General features: G+C 42.2%; 1 protein-coding gene across 3 annotated transcripts in view; it reads right to left on the minus strand.

Annotated features, from left to right (window-relative positions):
• Positions 1–5619: 5619 nt before the first annotated feature.
• Positions 5620–19369, minus strand: part of MTM1 (myotubularin 1) — a 91236-nt gene continuing 77486 nt past the window's right edge. For 2 of the 3 annotated variants that reach the window (XM_065916163.1, XM_065916161.1), the window contains 4 exons: positions 18821–18913; positions 18091–18204; positions 14082–14258; positions 5620–7342 (listed from right to left, as the gene is read on the minus strand). In XM_065916163.1, the coding sequence (XP_065772235.1) occupies positions 7175–7342; positions 14082–14258; positions 18091–18204; positions 18821–18913 (552 nt within the window). In that variant the 3' untranslated portion in view covers positions 5620–7174. The remainder of the gene's footprint in view (positions 7343–14081; positions 14259–18090; positions 18205–18820; positions 18914–19369) is intronic. The other variant, XM_065916162.1, reaches the window with a different exon arrangement.

Raw genomic sequence — 19369 nt, forward strand, 5'->3', positions numbered from 1 at the left:
CCAATGCCCGTGGGCCTCCCTGGCCTTGACATCTCCAACCCCGAGCAATGCCATACATTCTAGCAACCTCCCCTCACTCCGTTCTTAGCCGCCCTCCCACGCCCCCACAAAGCCACCTCCCCGCCATCTGTAGGGTAACCAAGTGTTCTGATGCCGCCCTTGGAACATCCGCCCTCAGTTTATATTATCAGCAACGTGTAACTTCTGTCGACTAAATCACTGCTTGTGGAAATCAAGTCCGTATCTGATGATAAAGGCATTTAGGATATTTGATTCCTGCTTTATATTTATTTTCCTGACCATTCTATTAGGGTTTGCATATACAACGGGCTCACCACCTGTTACCCACCCCTGATTTAGTTGGGAGTGGGAATGATGGCTACTGCCCTTTGCCTGTGATTGCCCTGAGTATGACCTGTGACCAAAATCTGACCAGTGAAATATAAAGGCAATAGTTTGCATTCTGATAGAAGGCAGATCTGTAGACAGGGAGTTATTAGTTCTCATCCCAGACCCATCCTGCCCTCTCACGTTGATAACTTCCAACTGAACTGTGAGAATGTGATGCTTGAAACCCTAACACCCAAGAGGGGATGAGCCTGGGGTGAAAGGTTGGCAGGGTGAGAAGATTTAGGAGGAAGGAAGGGCAGATTTTCAGATATACTGAAGACCCACCTCTTGCAGGCTTCTGGTTTTCCAAAATTATTAAATCAAATGTTTAACCCAGTATTACAGATGGAATTGTTTGTGTCTCTCCCCCCTACCTCCACCATTTATATATTGAAGCGTAACCATCAAATTGGTATTGAGGTATTTGGAGATGAGGCCTTTGGGAGGTGATTAGGTCGTAAGGCTGGGGCCCTGAAATGTTTGGATTGTGCCTTTCTAAGGAAAGATGCCAGAGAGCTTGACTCTCCCTGTAAGGAGGCGCTGAGGAAAGGCCATTTGAGAATATAGCATGAAGGCAGCTCTCTGCAAGCCAGGAAAAAGGCTCTCCCAATTATCTCAGCCTTGCCAGAATCTTGATCTTGGGACTTCCCAGGCTCCAGAACTGTAAGAAAATAAATGCTCATTTTTAAGGCACTCAGTCTCTGGTATTTTGTTATGGCAGCCTGAGTTAAGACACCCACTTTCAGTCCAGTACTTTGTTAAAAGGAGGTACGGGCATCCTATCTGCTCTGAGCTTTGTCAGGAAGAAAATGGTGACATTTTAAACATATCCTAAGTCCCATACTCTTCAAGGAGAATTAGGCCAAAGAGGAATCCATTCAGCCCACCACTACTTGTACCTGACAACCTGAGTGATCTGCAGCCTGACAGGTCCTCTCCTGGTGTCTGTTGTTTCTGTTGGTTCCCACTGAGGACTTTCTATCTTTGCTTTTTTTTTAAACTGTGTGTTCATTTTATTTTTAAAGTTACTTGTGAGAGTTCCTAAAGAAGCCTAGGACAAAAGTGTGTTACTAGATTAATATTAATATTTACCAGATAATGCCAATCATCTCCAAAGCAGTCTATGAGAGTTCCTATTGGCTCACCTGGTCAATGCTTGGGATTGCCAGACTTTTCAAAGGTTTGCTAACACGTGGGTGTGGGGTGATATCACTGGTTTGAATGTACCTTTTCCTGACGAGATATGACCAAGCTCATACTTAACTAAGGAGACTCAGTTCTTGACTGTATTCCCAAGAAATTCCGCCTTGACCCCCTATCTTGGCCCCAAAGCCCACCCCCACCCCCTCCCCGCCGCTGCCATCTGCCTCTATTAAAGCAGGTTGCACCCTGCATTGGAATTACCAGTTAACTGGACTGTATTCCCACTAGGCCAGACATTCCTGGAAGGAGGCCACTGTTTTATTCATTTTTGTTTCCCAACAAAGGTCAGCTAACACAGGTCTGGGTCATAGGAGACAGTATTTGTTGATAAATACTATCTAAAATATTGTCTTGGACTTTCCTGGTGGTCCAATGGCTAAGACTCCACACTTCCACTGCAAGGGCCATGGGTTCAATCCCTGGTTGGGGAACTAAGGTCCTGCATGCTGTGTGGTGCAACCAAAAAAATAAAATATTGTCTTAAAAAAAATAAACACTTCTGGTTCTCTGTCACATCTCTAAAATGATTTTTTAAAAACCCTTAAAAAGCAACCCTATCAATTTTATGTTGTGGGGAGGCTAGATAGTACCGAGTTTGGCACATATGCCCCTGATACTTAGCTCCCTTTCTTCCATTCGGGGGCCAAGGGAGTTGGAGAAATGCGAGGATAGAAACAGGGAATAAAGTCAGAGGCAACTCAAAGTCTAAATTTCACCCGCAATGTAACTAAATGAATTGAGCTACGCATTTACCCAATTGTGAATCACTATGGAGCTAGTAACAGGAGAGTGTGTCTGACCTTTTAAGGCTTGCAGACCCACTTGCCACCTGCCACCAGGGACTGGGCTGTGTAGCAGCATCACAGCTTCCTATACCCAGAACCTTGTTCATGTTCCTTTATGCAGCAAGAGGGCATGAAGATTGCTGATTCTCTGACTCTGAGGCAGGGAGAGTGGCCTAGGTCATCCAGAGGGGCCTAATAAAACCACCGGGGTCCTTTACATGTCAACAAGCAAGGCAGAAGAGTCAGAGTTGAGAGATTTGAAGGCACTGGGCATTAGTCACCAGAGGAAGGTGGCCACTAGAGGCTGGAAGAGGCAAGGCAAGGACTCTCCTCTAGAGCAGCCAGAGGAATGCAGCCCTGCTGACATCTTGACTTTAGGCCAGGGAGGCTAACTTCAGCCCTCTGACCTCCAGACCTATGAGAGAAGAAATGTGTGTGGAAGATAATAAATCACCACTAACTTTGTGGTGATTTCTCAGTGGAAACGGGAAACTAATACATGGGGCCAATGCCCTCCTGTGCCATAAATATTGTATGTGCTAGGTGATGAAAGTGTATTTCTGAAAAGGGCTATGTGACTTGTAAGGACTCTTCTAGCATGAGCAGTCCCTATCCTCACCGAGCAGATGGACGCTAAGGCCTCCTCACAGGCCTCCGGATCTATGGCATCTGGGGGCTGGTAGGACCTCACATCTTCTATCCAAGAAGCAGGTCCACAGCCCAGACGGAAACCCAGATCCCCACACGGCCCGACCTGGGTTCTTTCTAATACATGTTTGTGACATAAAGCACCCGAAATGAGATGAACAACCTTCTTTTGTCATTTATGTGGGCTGCACTGTGGAACAGTCCATTTCGAAAGCACATACATAATAACCATTGTAAAGGAATAAGCCATGTTGTCTGCAGCTACTAGGAAAACAAACTGCTACGTCTTAATGGTCATGTCTAAACATTTTGGCTACCCTACACAGTTTAAATACTAAACATTTTAGCTACCCCATGTGGTTTAAAACATTATCACCTTTGCTTTTAAAGGACAAATTACTGCAAATAAGGAATAATCCATATATGAATCTAAGCCTCTTATGAATCTTATGAATCTAAGCCTCATAAGAAAATGAAAATACTTTGTTTTGCTGATCTTTCATCTTCCAGATTCGCTGAATACAAAAGACTTTATTAATAATTCTTTAACTAAGTTATAAATCTACCAATAAATGTCAGAGTATCAGACTCTCATTTTAAAAATTGGTATTCTGTCCAGCAGTATGCTTTAGAGATTCTGTGTATCTAAAAGAATTCAACTGCAGTCTATTTCAACCTTTAGGTTTTCCCTTGAATGTACTAATCCTCATGTTCTTATTTGCTGCATACATTTCTTTCCTTTGAGTGTCCCCAGAATTTACTTTAATAGCCATCTTTAACTACATCCTCTAGTCCTAGGTGTATATACTCTGTAATAAATCCCTGTATTTTAAGAACATTCCCTTTATAATAGTCCTGCCAGGTGGCCCTAGTGGTAAAGAACCCACCTGCCAATGCAGCAGATGTAAGAGACATGGGTTCGATCCCTGGGTCAGGAAGATTCCCCTGGAGAAGGAAATGGCTACCCACTCCAGTATTCTTGCCTGGAGAATTCCATGGACAGAGAAGCCTGGTGAGCTACAGTCCATGGGGTCGCACAGAATCAGACACAACTGAAGTGATTTAGTACACACACACACCTTTGCCTAAAGCTCCAAAAAGCCACATGAGCTGTGCACAGGACTGACAGCTGCATTCTGTAGAGAGGACTGCAAGTAAGGAGATATTGGTTAATGGATTTTCCAACTTTTGAGTATCATTCTTCCCCAAAAGCATAAGGAGGAGCTTTGCTGTCTTATCATAAATAGATCAGAAATACCATGACTATAGTTAGAGAAACCCTGTTATATTACCAAAAATATGTATGAGTCCAATTACTTGAAGGGCTGCCCCAGGAAGAGTTTATTCTATTTCATTCCAGAAGGCAGAGCTAAAGCTATTCAGTGGGAATCCAAGACAGGTAGCATTCAGTTTAGTGCCTGCAAACATCTGTTTCAGTGCTCTGGAACTTTGGGCATGTGGGTGAAGCCCTGCATCCACGGTGCTCTCCTCGGTTGAACAACAGGGACAAGAGAACACTGCATGGCCATGAGGGTGCAGTGAGGGTGAAACATAGCTGTGCCTGAAGAAGAACCTGCAGAGTTCTATGAGTAAACCTACTCATAGTTTTAAATGAGATACTTACTCTTTTAAGGGTCCTATTCAGATTTTTTAAATGGTAAGTGAACTATTATAACTATTTGGTACTCTTAGCACATGCATAGATAAACAACTCCCAGTTGACAGCATCTGAAGAATTTTCATATTTCTTACCTAAAGAGACTTTGAGTATGACTTATTTCAGTCTCTCAATCTCCCTTAATATCAACTGCTACATTCTCCATCCAGAGTCTAAAGTCTCATGTCTCTGCAACCTAGCACTTACATGAAAGCTATCCTTACATTAATAAAGACAGCTGTGGTCTGACTGACATAGAGAGCAGACTTGTGGTGCCCAAGGGGCAGGGGAGTGGGGGAGAGATTGGAGTGGGAGTTTGGGATTTGCAGATGCAAACTGCTATATTTAGAAGGGATAAACAACAAGGTCCTATTGTATAGCACAGGAAACTATATTCAATATCCATGATACACCATAATGCAAAAGAATAGGAAAAATATATATGTATAACTGAATCACTTTGCCATACAGCAGAAATTAATACAACATTGTAAATCAAATATACTTAACAAAATAAATTAAAAAAAACACAGGTCATTGTGCTGTGCTGTGTTTAGTTGCTCAGTTGTGTCCAACTCTTTGTGACCCCGTGGACTATAGCCTGTCAGGCTCCTCTGTCCATGGGCATTTGCCAGGAAAGAATACTGGAGTGGGTTGCCATGCTCTCCTCCAGGGGATCTTCCCAACCCAGGGATTGAACCCAGGTCTCCTGCATTGCAGGTAGATTCTTTACTGTCTGAGTCACCAGGGAAGCCCATAATAAAGGCAGTTGTGGCTTAAAATCTGCATTGTCAATGTATTTAAATTTCCAATATTGTTGGGATTTGGGGAGAGCCCTATACAAGGTTGCTAGTAAGATAAAGAGCATGTGAAGTAGATCCAGGAAAAGCAAATAAGATGGGTAACATGCACATTTAAGACACATACACTACAAAGTTACAGCCCTGGGAATAGAGTGTGATGTTTAGTTAATATATTTATTACAGCAGGTCTTTAGTCATTATTGCCATGAAACAGTTGTCATGAAATTTCACAAAATCCTTTCAGCTATTAGTATTAGCTTTTTTTTCTTTTTATGGAGTGACATTTTGTTAATTTATGAAATATTTACAGCGTTTACAAAAAGCAAGAGACTGTCTAATAAAATTTCTTATACATACAAAATTTATACATTTATACTACTGCATTTGAGATGTCTTATTTGGTAAACCATTAAGCTATGACATAAAATAATTTACAAAGATATATTTAATCTCTCTTAATTCATTGAAAACAAAACCATATTAGCTATAAATAGACCTTTACAAATCATTGTAAAACACATTAATTGCTTTTTAACTCTAGCTTTAACTTTTACAAATATACTGACTAAATGAATTAGTTTAGATATCAAATAGAACTGCATTTGAAATTGCATTTAATACTACAAAAAAAGAAAACAACCTGAAAAAGCAAACCGCTGGATACTTCAAGTAAAAATTTGTAGAACCAGTTTTTATGCACTCCTGGGTGGGAAAGGGTGTCAAACACCACTGAAATTGAAATTCATAAACACCATACTTTCAAGAATACGCTCAACAAATGTACATCTGCGGCTTTTATTTCAGAGGCTGCTGCTCTAGCGACAGCTCACACATCCAAGATGGTCAACCCGACACTTTGGCAGATAAGCTAGTTTGACTAGAGCAACATTTGCGAAAACATTCACTTAAGCAGCATAATGCATCCAACATCTTCAAACAGTGCTAGAGAAGGGCTTTCCACCACCTGAAAACAGGTCAGAATTCTAGGCAAGCTCATGAAAGAACTTAGGAAACAGAAGTAGCAATGTTAAAAATAATCAAATCATATTTAACTGGGCCCTATCATTTTTTAATATAAAAATATGCTTCTCTTGGAAATTAGGGGAAAATACTTCATATTCCAAAATTTCAAAATAATGGAAAACTCATCTACACAGCTATTTCTCAAGTCACCACACAGATGATGGTGTGAAATTTGGCAATTATTTAAACACCTTGTTTTTGGATCATGTCTCGGAAGCTGAGCTCAGTTTGGTTTTGGCAGTAACACACATCTTTCACATTTAGGTTCATTTTAGATCACCCAAAGCAACTATTATAAGCAGTCTGAGGAAAATCCATCTCATAAACATACATTTTCCCCCTTTAGTTAAAAATGTCATTGTTCTAATGAGGCCCACAAAGTACATATTGTACACGTAATATTTCTGAAGAGATTGAAGAGGTAAATATGATTTAAATATTATCTTTCAAAAACCACTTTTGGAAGGTATCAGGATTTTCCAAAACCCCATCTGGGCTCCTTTCTTCCGATTGCCGTGTAGACACTGTAGTTTTCTTGCAATATGTATTCTAGAAGGCACATATTCAAGAGTTTAAGATTATGTTAGTTCAAGTTCTAAATGGAGGCAAATAGTTTAACCTACTTTGTACAGAGGCCCCGAATGAAAAGTCCACTTTTTTCTTTATTAGAAGTGAGTCTGCACATGGGGCATCATTTGTGAAGGACTAGAAGGTGAGGCCGAGGGATCGGAAAGCTTGGCAGAGTTGGCAAACTGCAATTCGTCAAGGCGCTTGATGTACTCATCGCGCAGGGCCAAGAGTTCCATGTAACGCTGCTCCACTGGGTTTGGCTGCTGGACAGAAGGGAAGATGTGAGTGCTTTCTGCCAAGACACACCTGTGCCCCCATCTGCTGCTGCTGCTGCCTTCTGAACAAACCCTGTCATTGGGCATTAATAGACATCAATTCCTTCAATATTGCACAATTTGCAAATATAGAAAAATACAGAGATTCACGATAATAAAAAGATATCCAGCTATCTGCCACCAAGAAATAACTCACACAAATACAGGTCCACACACATGTGTCGCCATCTTTTTAAAATGCATCTATCCAGGCATAGGTCCGGGCTGCTGTGTCACCTGTCCCTGCTGCGCTCTGAGAGGCAACAACCCTTCTCAGGCTGGGGTGCAAGCTTCCTTCCTGTGCAGACTTTTGACCCTTTTTCTCTAAGTGAATATCCAGAAACAAAATACACCATTCTTCTCTACTTGGTAAAACTGGACCTCAACGGTGGTTTTCTCTAGTTCTCAATCCACATTTTGATCTGCCACTATGTTTCTGAACTGGATCTCAGTTGAGTTCCATGGAATACATAAACCACAGCTACTCTATCTATCCCCCACAGGGGAATGGTAACCAGTATTACAGGTGATACTGGGCCATCTTTGGACGTGTCTACTCAGGCAAATATATGAATGCTACCTGAAGGAATTGTTCTGGTGTGTGGGGAAGGAACTGCTGAAGAGGACGGTATGATCAGTTCCACTTGACCACACGCAGTCCGACTGTTCTGAGGTGGGGAGATGATCTTACTGTCTCACTAGTGGTGCCTGGTTGCTCCCAGTCACCAGTGCTTGGCAATGTGAGAGAAATAGTCTTTGCCAATTTGATGAGTATAACTTGGTATCTCATGGTAGGTTTAGTTTGTATCACTGTGCCTTAACACAACTTTTAACATTCTACTGTCCGTATTAATGTATGACAGAGAACACTGGCCCCAATGTGCAGCCTAGTGTGAATCTCCAGCCTGCCAAAAGTCTACTGAAGTGCCTTCCTTTACAGCTAGTGGCTTCTAGAACTGTCCTGCTTTCCACTGCATTACAGCTCAGTTGGTAAAGAATCCACCTGCAATGCAGGAGACCCCAGTTCGATTCCTGGGTCGGGAAGATCCAGAAGGGATAGGCTACCCACTCCAGTATTCTTGGGCTTCCCTGGTGGCTCAGCTGATAAAGAATCCACCTGCAATGTGGGAGGCCTGGGTTCGATCCCTGGGGTGGGAAGACACCCTGGAGAAGGGAAAGGCTACCCACTCCAGTATTCTGGCCTGGAGAATTCCATGGACTGTATAGTCCGTGGGGTCGCAAAGAGTTGGACATAAGCGAGTGACTTTCACTTTCACTTCAAGCTGCGTGCTGAAGCTGCAAGTACCAATGAGGAAGCCATGAAGATGCTACACTGATGAAGAAGGCTACACCCTAGATCTGACTTGTAATGCTCTTTGGGACTTGCATCAGAGAATATGGCAGGAGCTAAGACTGTATTCATTTCCTGTGGCTGCCAGACTCTAGGGGAGGAGACTTCATTGCCTCTACCAGCTTCTGGCAGCTCCAGGCTTCCTTGGCTTGTGGCCGTAGCACTGCAATCATTCTGTTTTTACACAGCCTCATCTCGTGTATGTGTCTGGCTTTCAAATCTTCCTCTCTTTTCTTTTATGACGACACCTGTCCTCGGATTTAGGGCCTAACTAAATATAGGAGGATCTCGTCTTGATATTCTGAACTCAAGCACATCTGTAAGGACCCTTTTTCCAAGTAAGGTCACATTCACAGGTTCCAAGTGGATGTCTGTTTTGGGGGCCCCCATTCAACCTGCTACAGCCTGCCAAGGCCTGACTGGTGCTCTCCTCAGCACTCTGCTTACAAAGGGGCAGAGTTTGGAGAAGTCTCCACCTCCCTCCTAGCCCCATCCTTCCTGTGAGCTGCTGTTCTTTTAACTGTATGGCTCTGTAGAATGTGAGGTTTTCATGCATACTGGTATGCGAACAGGAATGCATGTAGAGCGACTGATGCCCAGTAAGTGCTGTGCACTGCCCCTTGATACCCTTTGCCTGTTTTTCTCTGTATATGCTCCCCTGAGAGCTGGACACTGCTCCAGGGGCTCAGGATTCAGCAGTGAATGCACATGCTCAGTCGTCTGACTCTTTGTGACCCCATGGACTGTAGCTCATCAGGCTCCTCTGTCCATGGGATTCTCCAGGCAAGAATACTGGAGTGGGTTGCCATGCCCTCCTCCAGATCATCTTCCTGACCCAGGGATGGAACGCAGGTCTCATGTCTCCTGCATTCGCAGGTGGGTTCTTTACCACTAGTGCCACCTAAAGGAGGCCCAAACTCCCACTTCTGTGGTGTTTCTCTTCCAGCAGGGGGAGACAGACAAACAGCAAAGACAACGATGACCCTGGGAGGTCCACAGGACGTGGAAGGTGATAAGGACTACAGAAAAGTAGAGCATGGTGGGAGGGACAGGGACACACCGTGGGTGAGTGACACTCTCAACAGGGTGGTGGGGGTGAGTCACCTTGAGAAGGTGACTCTTAGGGGAGGGCTGCGGGGAGGGGAGGGATGTGGCCAGGCAGACGGCTGAGGGTCTCGAGGCCGAGCAAGGAGCCCAGCGTGGCCAAAGCAGGGTGTGCGAGAAAGAGGCATCAGTGAGGAGGGTAGGAGCCCTGCAAGCTCTCCTGACAGCCTGGGACAAGTGGCGAGAGAGCAGGGAAGGCGAGGATGACTGTGTGCTAAATGGAAGCTCACCTACAGGGACGGGAGTGCTTGCTGGCAATGGGTATGTGTATGACCTCTAATGTGGTCAGAGTCTCGCATGTACAGACACATATGAACACCTACCGCACTGCACACTTTGGACATGTGCAGATTATTATGTATCAATTATACCTCAATAAGGCTGGTTTTTAAAGTGGGGGAAAAGGATGCCATTCAGGTTTCTGGCCAGGGCATGTAGGATGGAGTGGCCAAGCACTGAGATGCGGAAGCTGGTGGGAGTAGCAGGTTTGGGGAAGAGGACTCCATGTGCACTGACTCCGTTTGCTGTGCCAGGACCATGGACCACTACACATTTACCATCGATGGTCCATTCTTCCCCCTCCCCAGCCTCTGCATCTCCAATCTCTGTTTCTGGGTTCTGTTCTGCTTCAGATAAGTCCTAACGTGTCAGGGCAAGGGTTTCCTCAACACTCTCCTCCAAAATGCTCTTGGCTATTTTTAAAACTTCTCTTTTCCATATGACTACTAGAATCTATTTGTTATTATACCAGCAAGACAAGAAAAAAGAAATGAGAAGTAAAACAATCATTTTTGCCAATGATGGACAAGGCTATAGAGTTAGAAAACTATTAGAAATAAAAAGATCATTCAGTCTGGTAGTGGGTACAAAAGATGTCTAGCAGTCATTAGCCTAGAGACAAAGAGAACCAATTTAGGGATATAATAGAAGGAAAGAGTCCATTTGTGACTGCATATCACAGGACAGAACAGCAAGAAATGAAATTCATAGTTAAGTGACTGTAAATCCCACACCTCGATGTGTCCCTAGGGGAAAGAAGTATGAAGTAAGGAGCATGCCAGGCACAGGCAGTCAGTGGCTACACAGGTATTTTAGGCTTCAACTTATTTTCATATCCATATTCCTTTCTAACTTTTCTATCAGAAATGACTTAAACCCCACCCAGATAAGCCTGTGAAGATCTGTCCTTGTTGTCATCCTAAGTAAAACAGGATCTGCCTGGGGCAACCCTAGTTCAGAACCACGTGGAGTGCAGATGTCCCCAAAGACAATATGCAACACACCAGCAGCTGAAGGTCTCACTTAGGTTTACGGGACTAAATTCTCCATTGGCTTTTGGCCTGAGCAACTTCCTCATATTAAATAAAAGTACCAAGTTTACTTCTTCACAGTTTGTCAAATATAAGAATTGGTCTTGCCATCAACTCTCAGTTTTGAGGTTGTAGCAAGGGCCAGCGGATTCAGCTTTTAAAAAAGCACATTGGCCTAACCCTGCCTTCTTCTCGGGGAATAGCTCACCGTGGGGAGAGGCTGGATATGTTTCTACATCTTTCAACACCGATAGTTTACCATAGTGCTGTGAATGCCAGTGGCATTCAACAACTACCTGTATATCAACCAGGCCACACAACTGAAGAACAATTTCAGTGGTTAAGTATATTCTTTTAGGTTTACATTATAGAATTTGAAAAGTTCTGTGTGATTGGATTGTAATCTATTTCTGTATGAAATAATGTTCTGCATAAGATCTTCTGGGAAATTTGATGCACTTAGTTCACATTTCTCCTCGAGCTTGATCATCAACTTCTGTTCCTGGGTGCCCCTGCAGTCTGGGAGCTCCTTGTGGACAGAAACCAGCTCTTGTTAATCTCTGGGTCCCCCCAGTGCCTGATGCATGCTATTTGGCAGATGAAGATGCAAGATGCCAAATGACACAAAGATGTATAAAGGACTCTTGACATTCAGAAAATCTATATAGGAAAGGTGAGTTATTTTCTTGGAGTAAATCTCACAGATCATAATACAGACCAATCGCTGTCTCAAAATAAAAACCTCAATCAAAGAAATTTTCACTCCTACCTGGCTCAGTTCCATTTGGCTCAGTTCTGGGAGAATAAGGGGGAGAGACACGTCATAGTAAGTTCTTCCAGTGATGTCACTGAAAACCTGACTTGTCACACAATTCTCATTACCTTTGTATGTGATAAGTGAATTGCTCTAAGTGCATGGAATTTCAAGAGCTTCTCCAAGTACAGATGAATGAGGAGAAGAGACTACAGAATCTGTACAGAAACTATCAACATTTTCTAATCACCAACATTTATCTTTTTTAAGCCATGATAAATACAGAAAAGGTAAAATTTATAGGAGAAACAGGGCTCATCTATACAGTATTTTTTAACCAGTAAAGAAACATGTCCTGTGCAACAGTGCTTAGAATCTTGGGAAAATTCCTATTTCCTCTTTATCTGATGTTCCAAATGCTCGAACTACAGCTAAATACACTCCCTCTGTGTACTTCTCAAATCCTAAACTAAACAAGTGAATGTTCTCAAGTCCTGGGATCTGTCACTTTCCAAAAGATCATACACTTCAACCATAATGAAACTGTAAAAGGCTTTCAGGCAAGCAAGCAGAGACCTTGAAACAAGAGGGCCAGCTTAAACATGCATCTCCCTGGTGGCAAGAGGGTACACACACTGGCGTGTAGCCAGCTGCCTGAGTGGAATAAACAATCCAGAGTCAGACTGGGCACCGGACCCTTCTATTGCCTGACTATGTGTAGTGGGATTAAAGCTGACACTTACGTAAGACTGACCTGGGAGAACAGGTATTCAACCATCATAACCACAGGAAGTGTGCAAACCTTTAGAAAGAGTGATTGCAAATACTTAATACTTACAGTGCTTAGAACAAGTCGCTCAATGGATGTACTGCTAAGCCTCACAAATAGGCTGGACTTTCCTTCTGATCTTGGATGCAATAGGAGTGTGAGAAAGCCTGACTGTGCCTTTAATAAAATGTGGAGTCTTTTGCTTCAAAAATCACCGTTTCCATGTTTGACTGATAAATGGCCAATTGACTGTACTATCCTTTGACAGATCAATTATCTTTATTTAGAAGTAAAGACTTTTGGTAAAAAGCACTCTGATATTAGTTGACAAGTACATAGATGTGAATAGATAATAGAAAATGTTTCTTTTCCTTGAAGGATTATCTCAGTCTAGTTTCTGGAAAGAACCTTCTTATGAGGTGTAACAACTTTTAGTCATTAAAGGAAATCCTTGACTTTATAAACACTCAGAAATTTTCCAGAGATTTAAATTCATTTACATCTTATGGCATAGATGAACTTATACGCAAAGCAGAAATAGAGACACAGATGTAGAGAACAAACTTATAGATACCAAGGTGGGGGAGAGGGGTGTAATGGATTGTGAGATTGGGACTGATGTGTATATACTACTATGTACAAAATAGATAACTAATGAGAATTGACTATAGAGCACAGGGAACTCTACTCAATGCTCTGTGGTGACCTGAATGGGAAGGAAATCCAAAAAATAGGAGATATATGTATCCATATGGGCTTCCTGGTAGCTCAGGTGGTAATGCAGGTAGCTCCTGCAATGCAGGAGACCCCAGTTTGATTCCTGAGTCAGGAAGATCCCCTGGAGAAGGGACAGGCTACCCACTCCAGTGGCTCAGACAGTAAAGAAGCTGACTGCAATGTGGGAGACCTGGGTTTGATCCCTGGGTCGGGAAGATCCCCTGGAGGAGGGCATGGCAACCCACTCTAGTATTCTTGCCTAGAGAATCCCCATGGACAGAGGAGCTTGGTGGACTGCAGTCCATGGGGTTGCAAAGAGTCACACATGACTGAGCATCTAAGCGCAGCACATGTATACACATAGCTGAATCACTTTGCTGTACAGAGAAAGTAACACAACATTGTAAAGCAACTATACTCCAATAAAAAAATTAGCTTAGATTTTAGTTTTAAAAAACTGCATTACTCATGTTGGCAAGAAAATATTAGTTCAACAGCAATCAAAATAAATGGTTTAGGCATTAAAAACAGTTTTTAACTGAAGTTGGGATTAAAAGCAAGTGTCATTTTTTTACTCTATTTTTCCTTTCATAATATTTTTAAATAACTACTACATAACATTATCAAAGTCCTGAGCTAGTACTCATTTGACATCACTGAATTCACAATGCTACTTCACTTACTTGTTGCTTGATTCTGGGGTTCCATCTAATATAGTAATTCACCCAAAGTTCCAAGTGACGCATACTGGCAACTGGATATAACACTCGATTGATTTCCTTAGTGTAGAAGGGATTTTTGAATTTGTCTTTATTACTGTTGATCAGTGACCATAAAGAAACGGTTCTTTCTGTAACTTTCTAGAGGAAAGAGAAAGTGGAAAGTCTAAGTAAAAATACACCCCAGTACACAAACCATTTTTCAGGCTGCGGCGATACAGCTGAGTGTCAACTCAAATCACACATGTACATTATCCCCATAATAGCTCAAAAAGCCTCCTGTACCCGGAATGCTGAGCACCACTTCCTGATATTTGCATACATAATGGCTTGAGAGCCTCTGTTTTTGCCGGAAGAGAGAGGGGCAGGATGCCTATAACATTAAATGCAATTCACTGACCTAAGAAAACTATTCCTGGCTGGGAAAACATTCACGAACAGATGGGCACCATGCTCTTTTGAATTCAGCAGCAAGGAAAAATTATCACAAGATCTCACTGACTTTTTCCATTTTTGTGTTTGTTCAAACTACAAAATCTTACCCTGGGTCTACTTGACAGTTTGCATCTAGATAGTTAGGTTAATGAAACATCCAGAGGTTTAATGCATCGTGCCAATATCCAGATATTTGAAATACCTGGATACCCAACTTCAGTGAAGCTTCACTGGTGCCCATCATTTCATACAGATGTTCATATCCTCATTAATTTTCAATTATAGTTTTTTTTACCAGTTCTTACCATAAATAGAGGAAAATCAAAACTTGGGAAATAAAAGGGCAAGTATTAAAATTATTGAAGGCAGAACTGGAAACTCTTTCTGGTGATAAGAGGTTCAAGAGGGAGGGGATATATGTACACCTATGGCTGATTCATGTTGATGTTTGACAGAGAACAACAAAATTCTATTAAGCAATTATCCTTCAATTAAAATATATGTAAATTTAAAAAATCAAGAAGAAAGGACCAATAAGATAAAAGTGGAAGCTGGAAAGAACAGCTTGAAATAAGTGACTGAAGAAATCCCTTGAACATACAGATTTTGTGAATGTGAATAGTAATAACAGCAGCATAATTTTGCCTTCTTGGGATCCACCTAAAACTTCTTTGACCCTTTTGGATGCCACAATCTACACTGCTGCTGCTAAGTCACTTTAGTCGTGTCCGACTCTGTGCGACCCCATAAACAGCAGCCCACCAGACTCCCCCATCCCTGGGGTTCTCCAGGCAAGAACACCGGAGTGGGTTGCCATTTTCTTTTCCAATGCATGAAAGTGCAAAGTGAAAGTGAAGTTGCTCAGTCATGTCCGACTCTTAGCGACCCCATGGACTGCAGCCTACCAGGCTCCTCTGTCCATGGGATTTTCCAGGCAAGAGTACTGGAGTGGGTTGCTATTGCCTTCTCCACCAAAATCTACACTGCCTTGTCTTTATTTGCATGCTTGTTTTTATTTTTACACATGCACACGGTTGACTTAAAGTCAAACAGCTAGACAAGGTTTGTTATGGAAGAAGCAGTCTCTCACCTTTCTCCCCCAAACAAAAACTGTGTTTGACTTTTTAAATGTATCTGGTTATTTGGTACTTACCTCCACATCTTGGAGAAACACCATCCTCTTGCTACTTTTTGACTACACATTTATAGGCATTAACTCTTGACACTGTCACAGGGAGAGTGGTTCCCACCCCTGCTGCTGTGCTCACACCCTCTGCCCTGCCTGGGAACCCCCAATATATAGCATAGCTTTGATGAGATCCATGTTTAGGGTTTAGATTGCTATGACTCAGCAAATGCTGAGGTCCTTGGGCTAGTCAGTTTCTCCAGAGATGATTCTTTCTGTTTTATAAAGTTCAGTGTAGTTCACATACCATAAAATTCATCATTTTAGTCTACAATGGTGAACTTTTAGTACTAAAATGCTTTTAGTACTTTCTCCGTGGTTGTGCAACCACCACCTCTGTCAAGTGCTAAGACATTTTCATCATCCCCAAAGGAAGGCCCGTATACACTAAGAAGGAACTCCCCATTCTCCCCTCCCTCAGCCCCCTGTCAACCACTAGTCTGCTATCTGTTTCTATGGACTTGATTTTCTAGACATTTCAGATAAATGTAATCATATCATATGTGCCTTTTTATGTCTGACTCCTTTCAGTATACGTTTTCAAGGGTCATCCATTTGTGATGTGGGTGAGAACTCCATTCCTTCTGATGGCTGGATAATATTCCATTGAATGGACAGACCACATTTAGTTTGTCTGTTCATCAGCTGACGGATGATGGGGTTGTTGAAGCCTTTTAGCCATTATGAGTAGGGCTGCCCTGCACTAAGTTTTTGCCTTACCCCTGTTTTCCTCCCTCTTGGGTACATACTCAGGAGTAGAAATGCTGGCTCCCATGATATTTTATACCCCCACCAGCAATATCCAAGGGTTCCCTTCTCTCTCCTTCCTTGCCAACAGAGAAGGCTCCTACATGAAAGATAAGGACCTGCTGCCAGGATGTGAGGAGTCAGCAGGGGATATGGGTCGAGGCCCTTGCAGGCCAGCTGTTCCATTTATTCAACCCTTGATGACACTCGGGTCTCCAGCCTGGAGACCTACTCTCACTCTTTCTCAAGAAGAAACTTCTGTCCTCAACTCCAGAGATGGGTGGGGGTAATCCAGGAAAGCTGCCTGCGTATTCTAAACACACCTTCAGGGTATCTTATCCCTCCCCCTTTGTCCCAGAAGCCCTGAGTCATCTGGGGTTCCTGCGATGCAAAGTGGACCTTGCCCTCCCTACTGCTGGTATGAGATTCTCAAGTGAAGTTATTTTCCACTTATCTACTATCTTTCCAAGTTCCAAGTTTGTTGCTGACTCTCCTTTCTTATTTCCCCCTGTTCTGGTGGGTTAATGCCTTTTAAAAATTTCCCCTTACTGACATTTTTATGGCGTTTTGGGAGGGTGACCTTGCATGCCTCTAATAGCCATGCTTACTCCAATAGCCAAGATATGTAAGCAACGTAACTGTCTATCAACAGGTGAATGGGCAAATAAGGTGTGCCATGTATATACAATGGATTACTACTCAGCCATAAAGAATTAAGTGCTGCCAATTGCAGCAACATGGCTGAACCTTGAGGGGATGATCATGTTCAGTGAAATAAGTCAGAGAAAGAGAAATACTGTATGCTTTCACTTATATGAAGAGTCTATAAAACAAGTGAAGAAATATAGTAAAACAGAAACAGACTCACCAATATAGAGAACATACTAGTGATTACTAGGGGGGAGAGGGAAGGTGGGAGGGGAAGTATAGGTGTAGGGGAATAACAGGTACAAACTATTAGGTATAAACTAAATAAGCTACAAGGATATACAGCATTGGGAAACATAACCATTATTTCATAATAACTTTAATGTGCTGAAGCTGAAACACCAATACTTTGGCCACCTGATGCAAGGAACTGACTCATTTGAAAAGACACTGCTGCTGGGAAAGACTGAAGGCGGAAGGAAAAGGGGACAACTGAGGATGAGATGGTTGGATGGCATCACCAACTCAAGGGACATGAGTTTGAGTAAGCTCTGGGAATTGGTGATAACAGGGAAGCCTGGCGTGCTGCAGTTCATGGGGTCGCAAAGAGTCAGATACGACTGAGCAACTGAACTGAACTGAACTTTAAATGGAGTATAATCTATGAAACTATTGAATCACTGTGTTATATACTGAAACTTACATAGTATTGTAAATCATCTATACCTCAACAAAAAAATCATTCTTATTCTCTAAGGGAAAAGTCAACGTCTTACTCATGAAGGCCACACCACAAACTCAATAACCTCTGGTTGAAGTGAAACGCCCAAGCGTGGGGTACAAAATGAGACACTTTACATTCACCACAAGCCAAGCTATCAAATTCTTTGTATATCATGGCAGACTAGACACATTTTGGTGACCCTTCAACTAAAAAGATGAGCATTTTTCACTCACCTGTTTTTCTCGAGCAGATTCACAGTTGTATAAGAATGTACCAAAGCGGCAGCTATATAGATGATCCAAAATTGTAATCAAAAACCGTTCATTGAATTCGAAAGCTGTAGGGAACTAGACAGAAACAAACAGGTAAGGAACACATGAAAATCTGAGGCTGATCTCATAGAGCTAAGAAGAGGTGCATAATTGTTCTGGGGGTACAGCTGAGGCTGAAGTCTGCAGCGCCCTACAGCTCATCTGTTGGTGCTCTGCCCAGGGCTGGAGAGCATAAATGAGCATCAAGTAAAGGAATAAAGAGTCAAAATGGGAAAACGAGCCCATTTTCTGGGTTCTCCTGAGCATACAGGAAATTTGAGGTGATTTTATTATTTACAGTCGTCTAAGGGAGCAGACATGCCCATACACAAACACCAGCGTAGGATAAATTGGAAAAGATGACTGGTGGTGTCAATTGTATTGCTCCTCCATTAGCAGAGAGAGTATAGTTAAATATTAAATTTTAAAAACTTCATTATGAAAAATTTCAGTCAATATAAATAGTAGTGAGGATTAAAAAAGTGAACCCCATGTACCCATCACCCGGTGTCCAGAATTATTTGCACATGGCCAAACTTGTTGTATCTCTAACTCTACCCTGTGTTAGTGTTAGTCTGACACAAATCCCAGTTATTGTATCAAGATATTTAAAGATTAAATCAAATGTATTTTCATCCAATATATCTCTTACCTGCTTTGACATCTGCCATACACAATCAATAAACTGGAGAAAAATAGGAGATCGGTCAGCGTCGGCATGGTTTTTATCACCATGACCTATTCTCTGAAAGGAATTGATGATTTGTTTTAAAACTGAGAAAGGTATAACCCACAAAATGTGACAGTTACAACTCAGCAATCTGCCTTCCAAACACCCAGTTTCTCAGAGAGTGAATAGTATTTTTCCCCATGGCAATAAAGAAAATAACGTAAGGTTTCAAAACAATGGAAATTAAGCTTATAAACTTCTATAAAATATCAATACAAACTGAGAAAGCATCATGATCCTATGTGAGCACTACAACTATTCTATCCGATCAGAGTTTTGTGCAGCTGCAGGTAGACTGGAGCAGATCACCCCGCAGACTATTACCAGTTGCTAAGGGACCAATCTGAAAGTTTCATATCTTGAAACCATATCCAAAAGGGTGTGATTATTATAATTAAAAAATTATTTATAAAAAAGTTCTTTCTCGAAAACAAGTCAAAAACTTCACCATCAACAATGATTCTTTCTACC

Source organism: Muntiacus reevesi, chromosome X (genome assembly GCF_963930625.1).
Source record: "Muntiacus reevesi chromosome X, mMunRee1.1, whole genome shotgun sequence".
Classification (NCBI taxonomy): domain Eukaryota; kingdom Metazoa; phylum Chordata; class Mammalia; order Artiodactyla; family Cervidae; genus Muntiacus; species Muntiacus reevesi.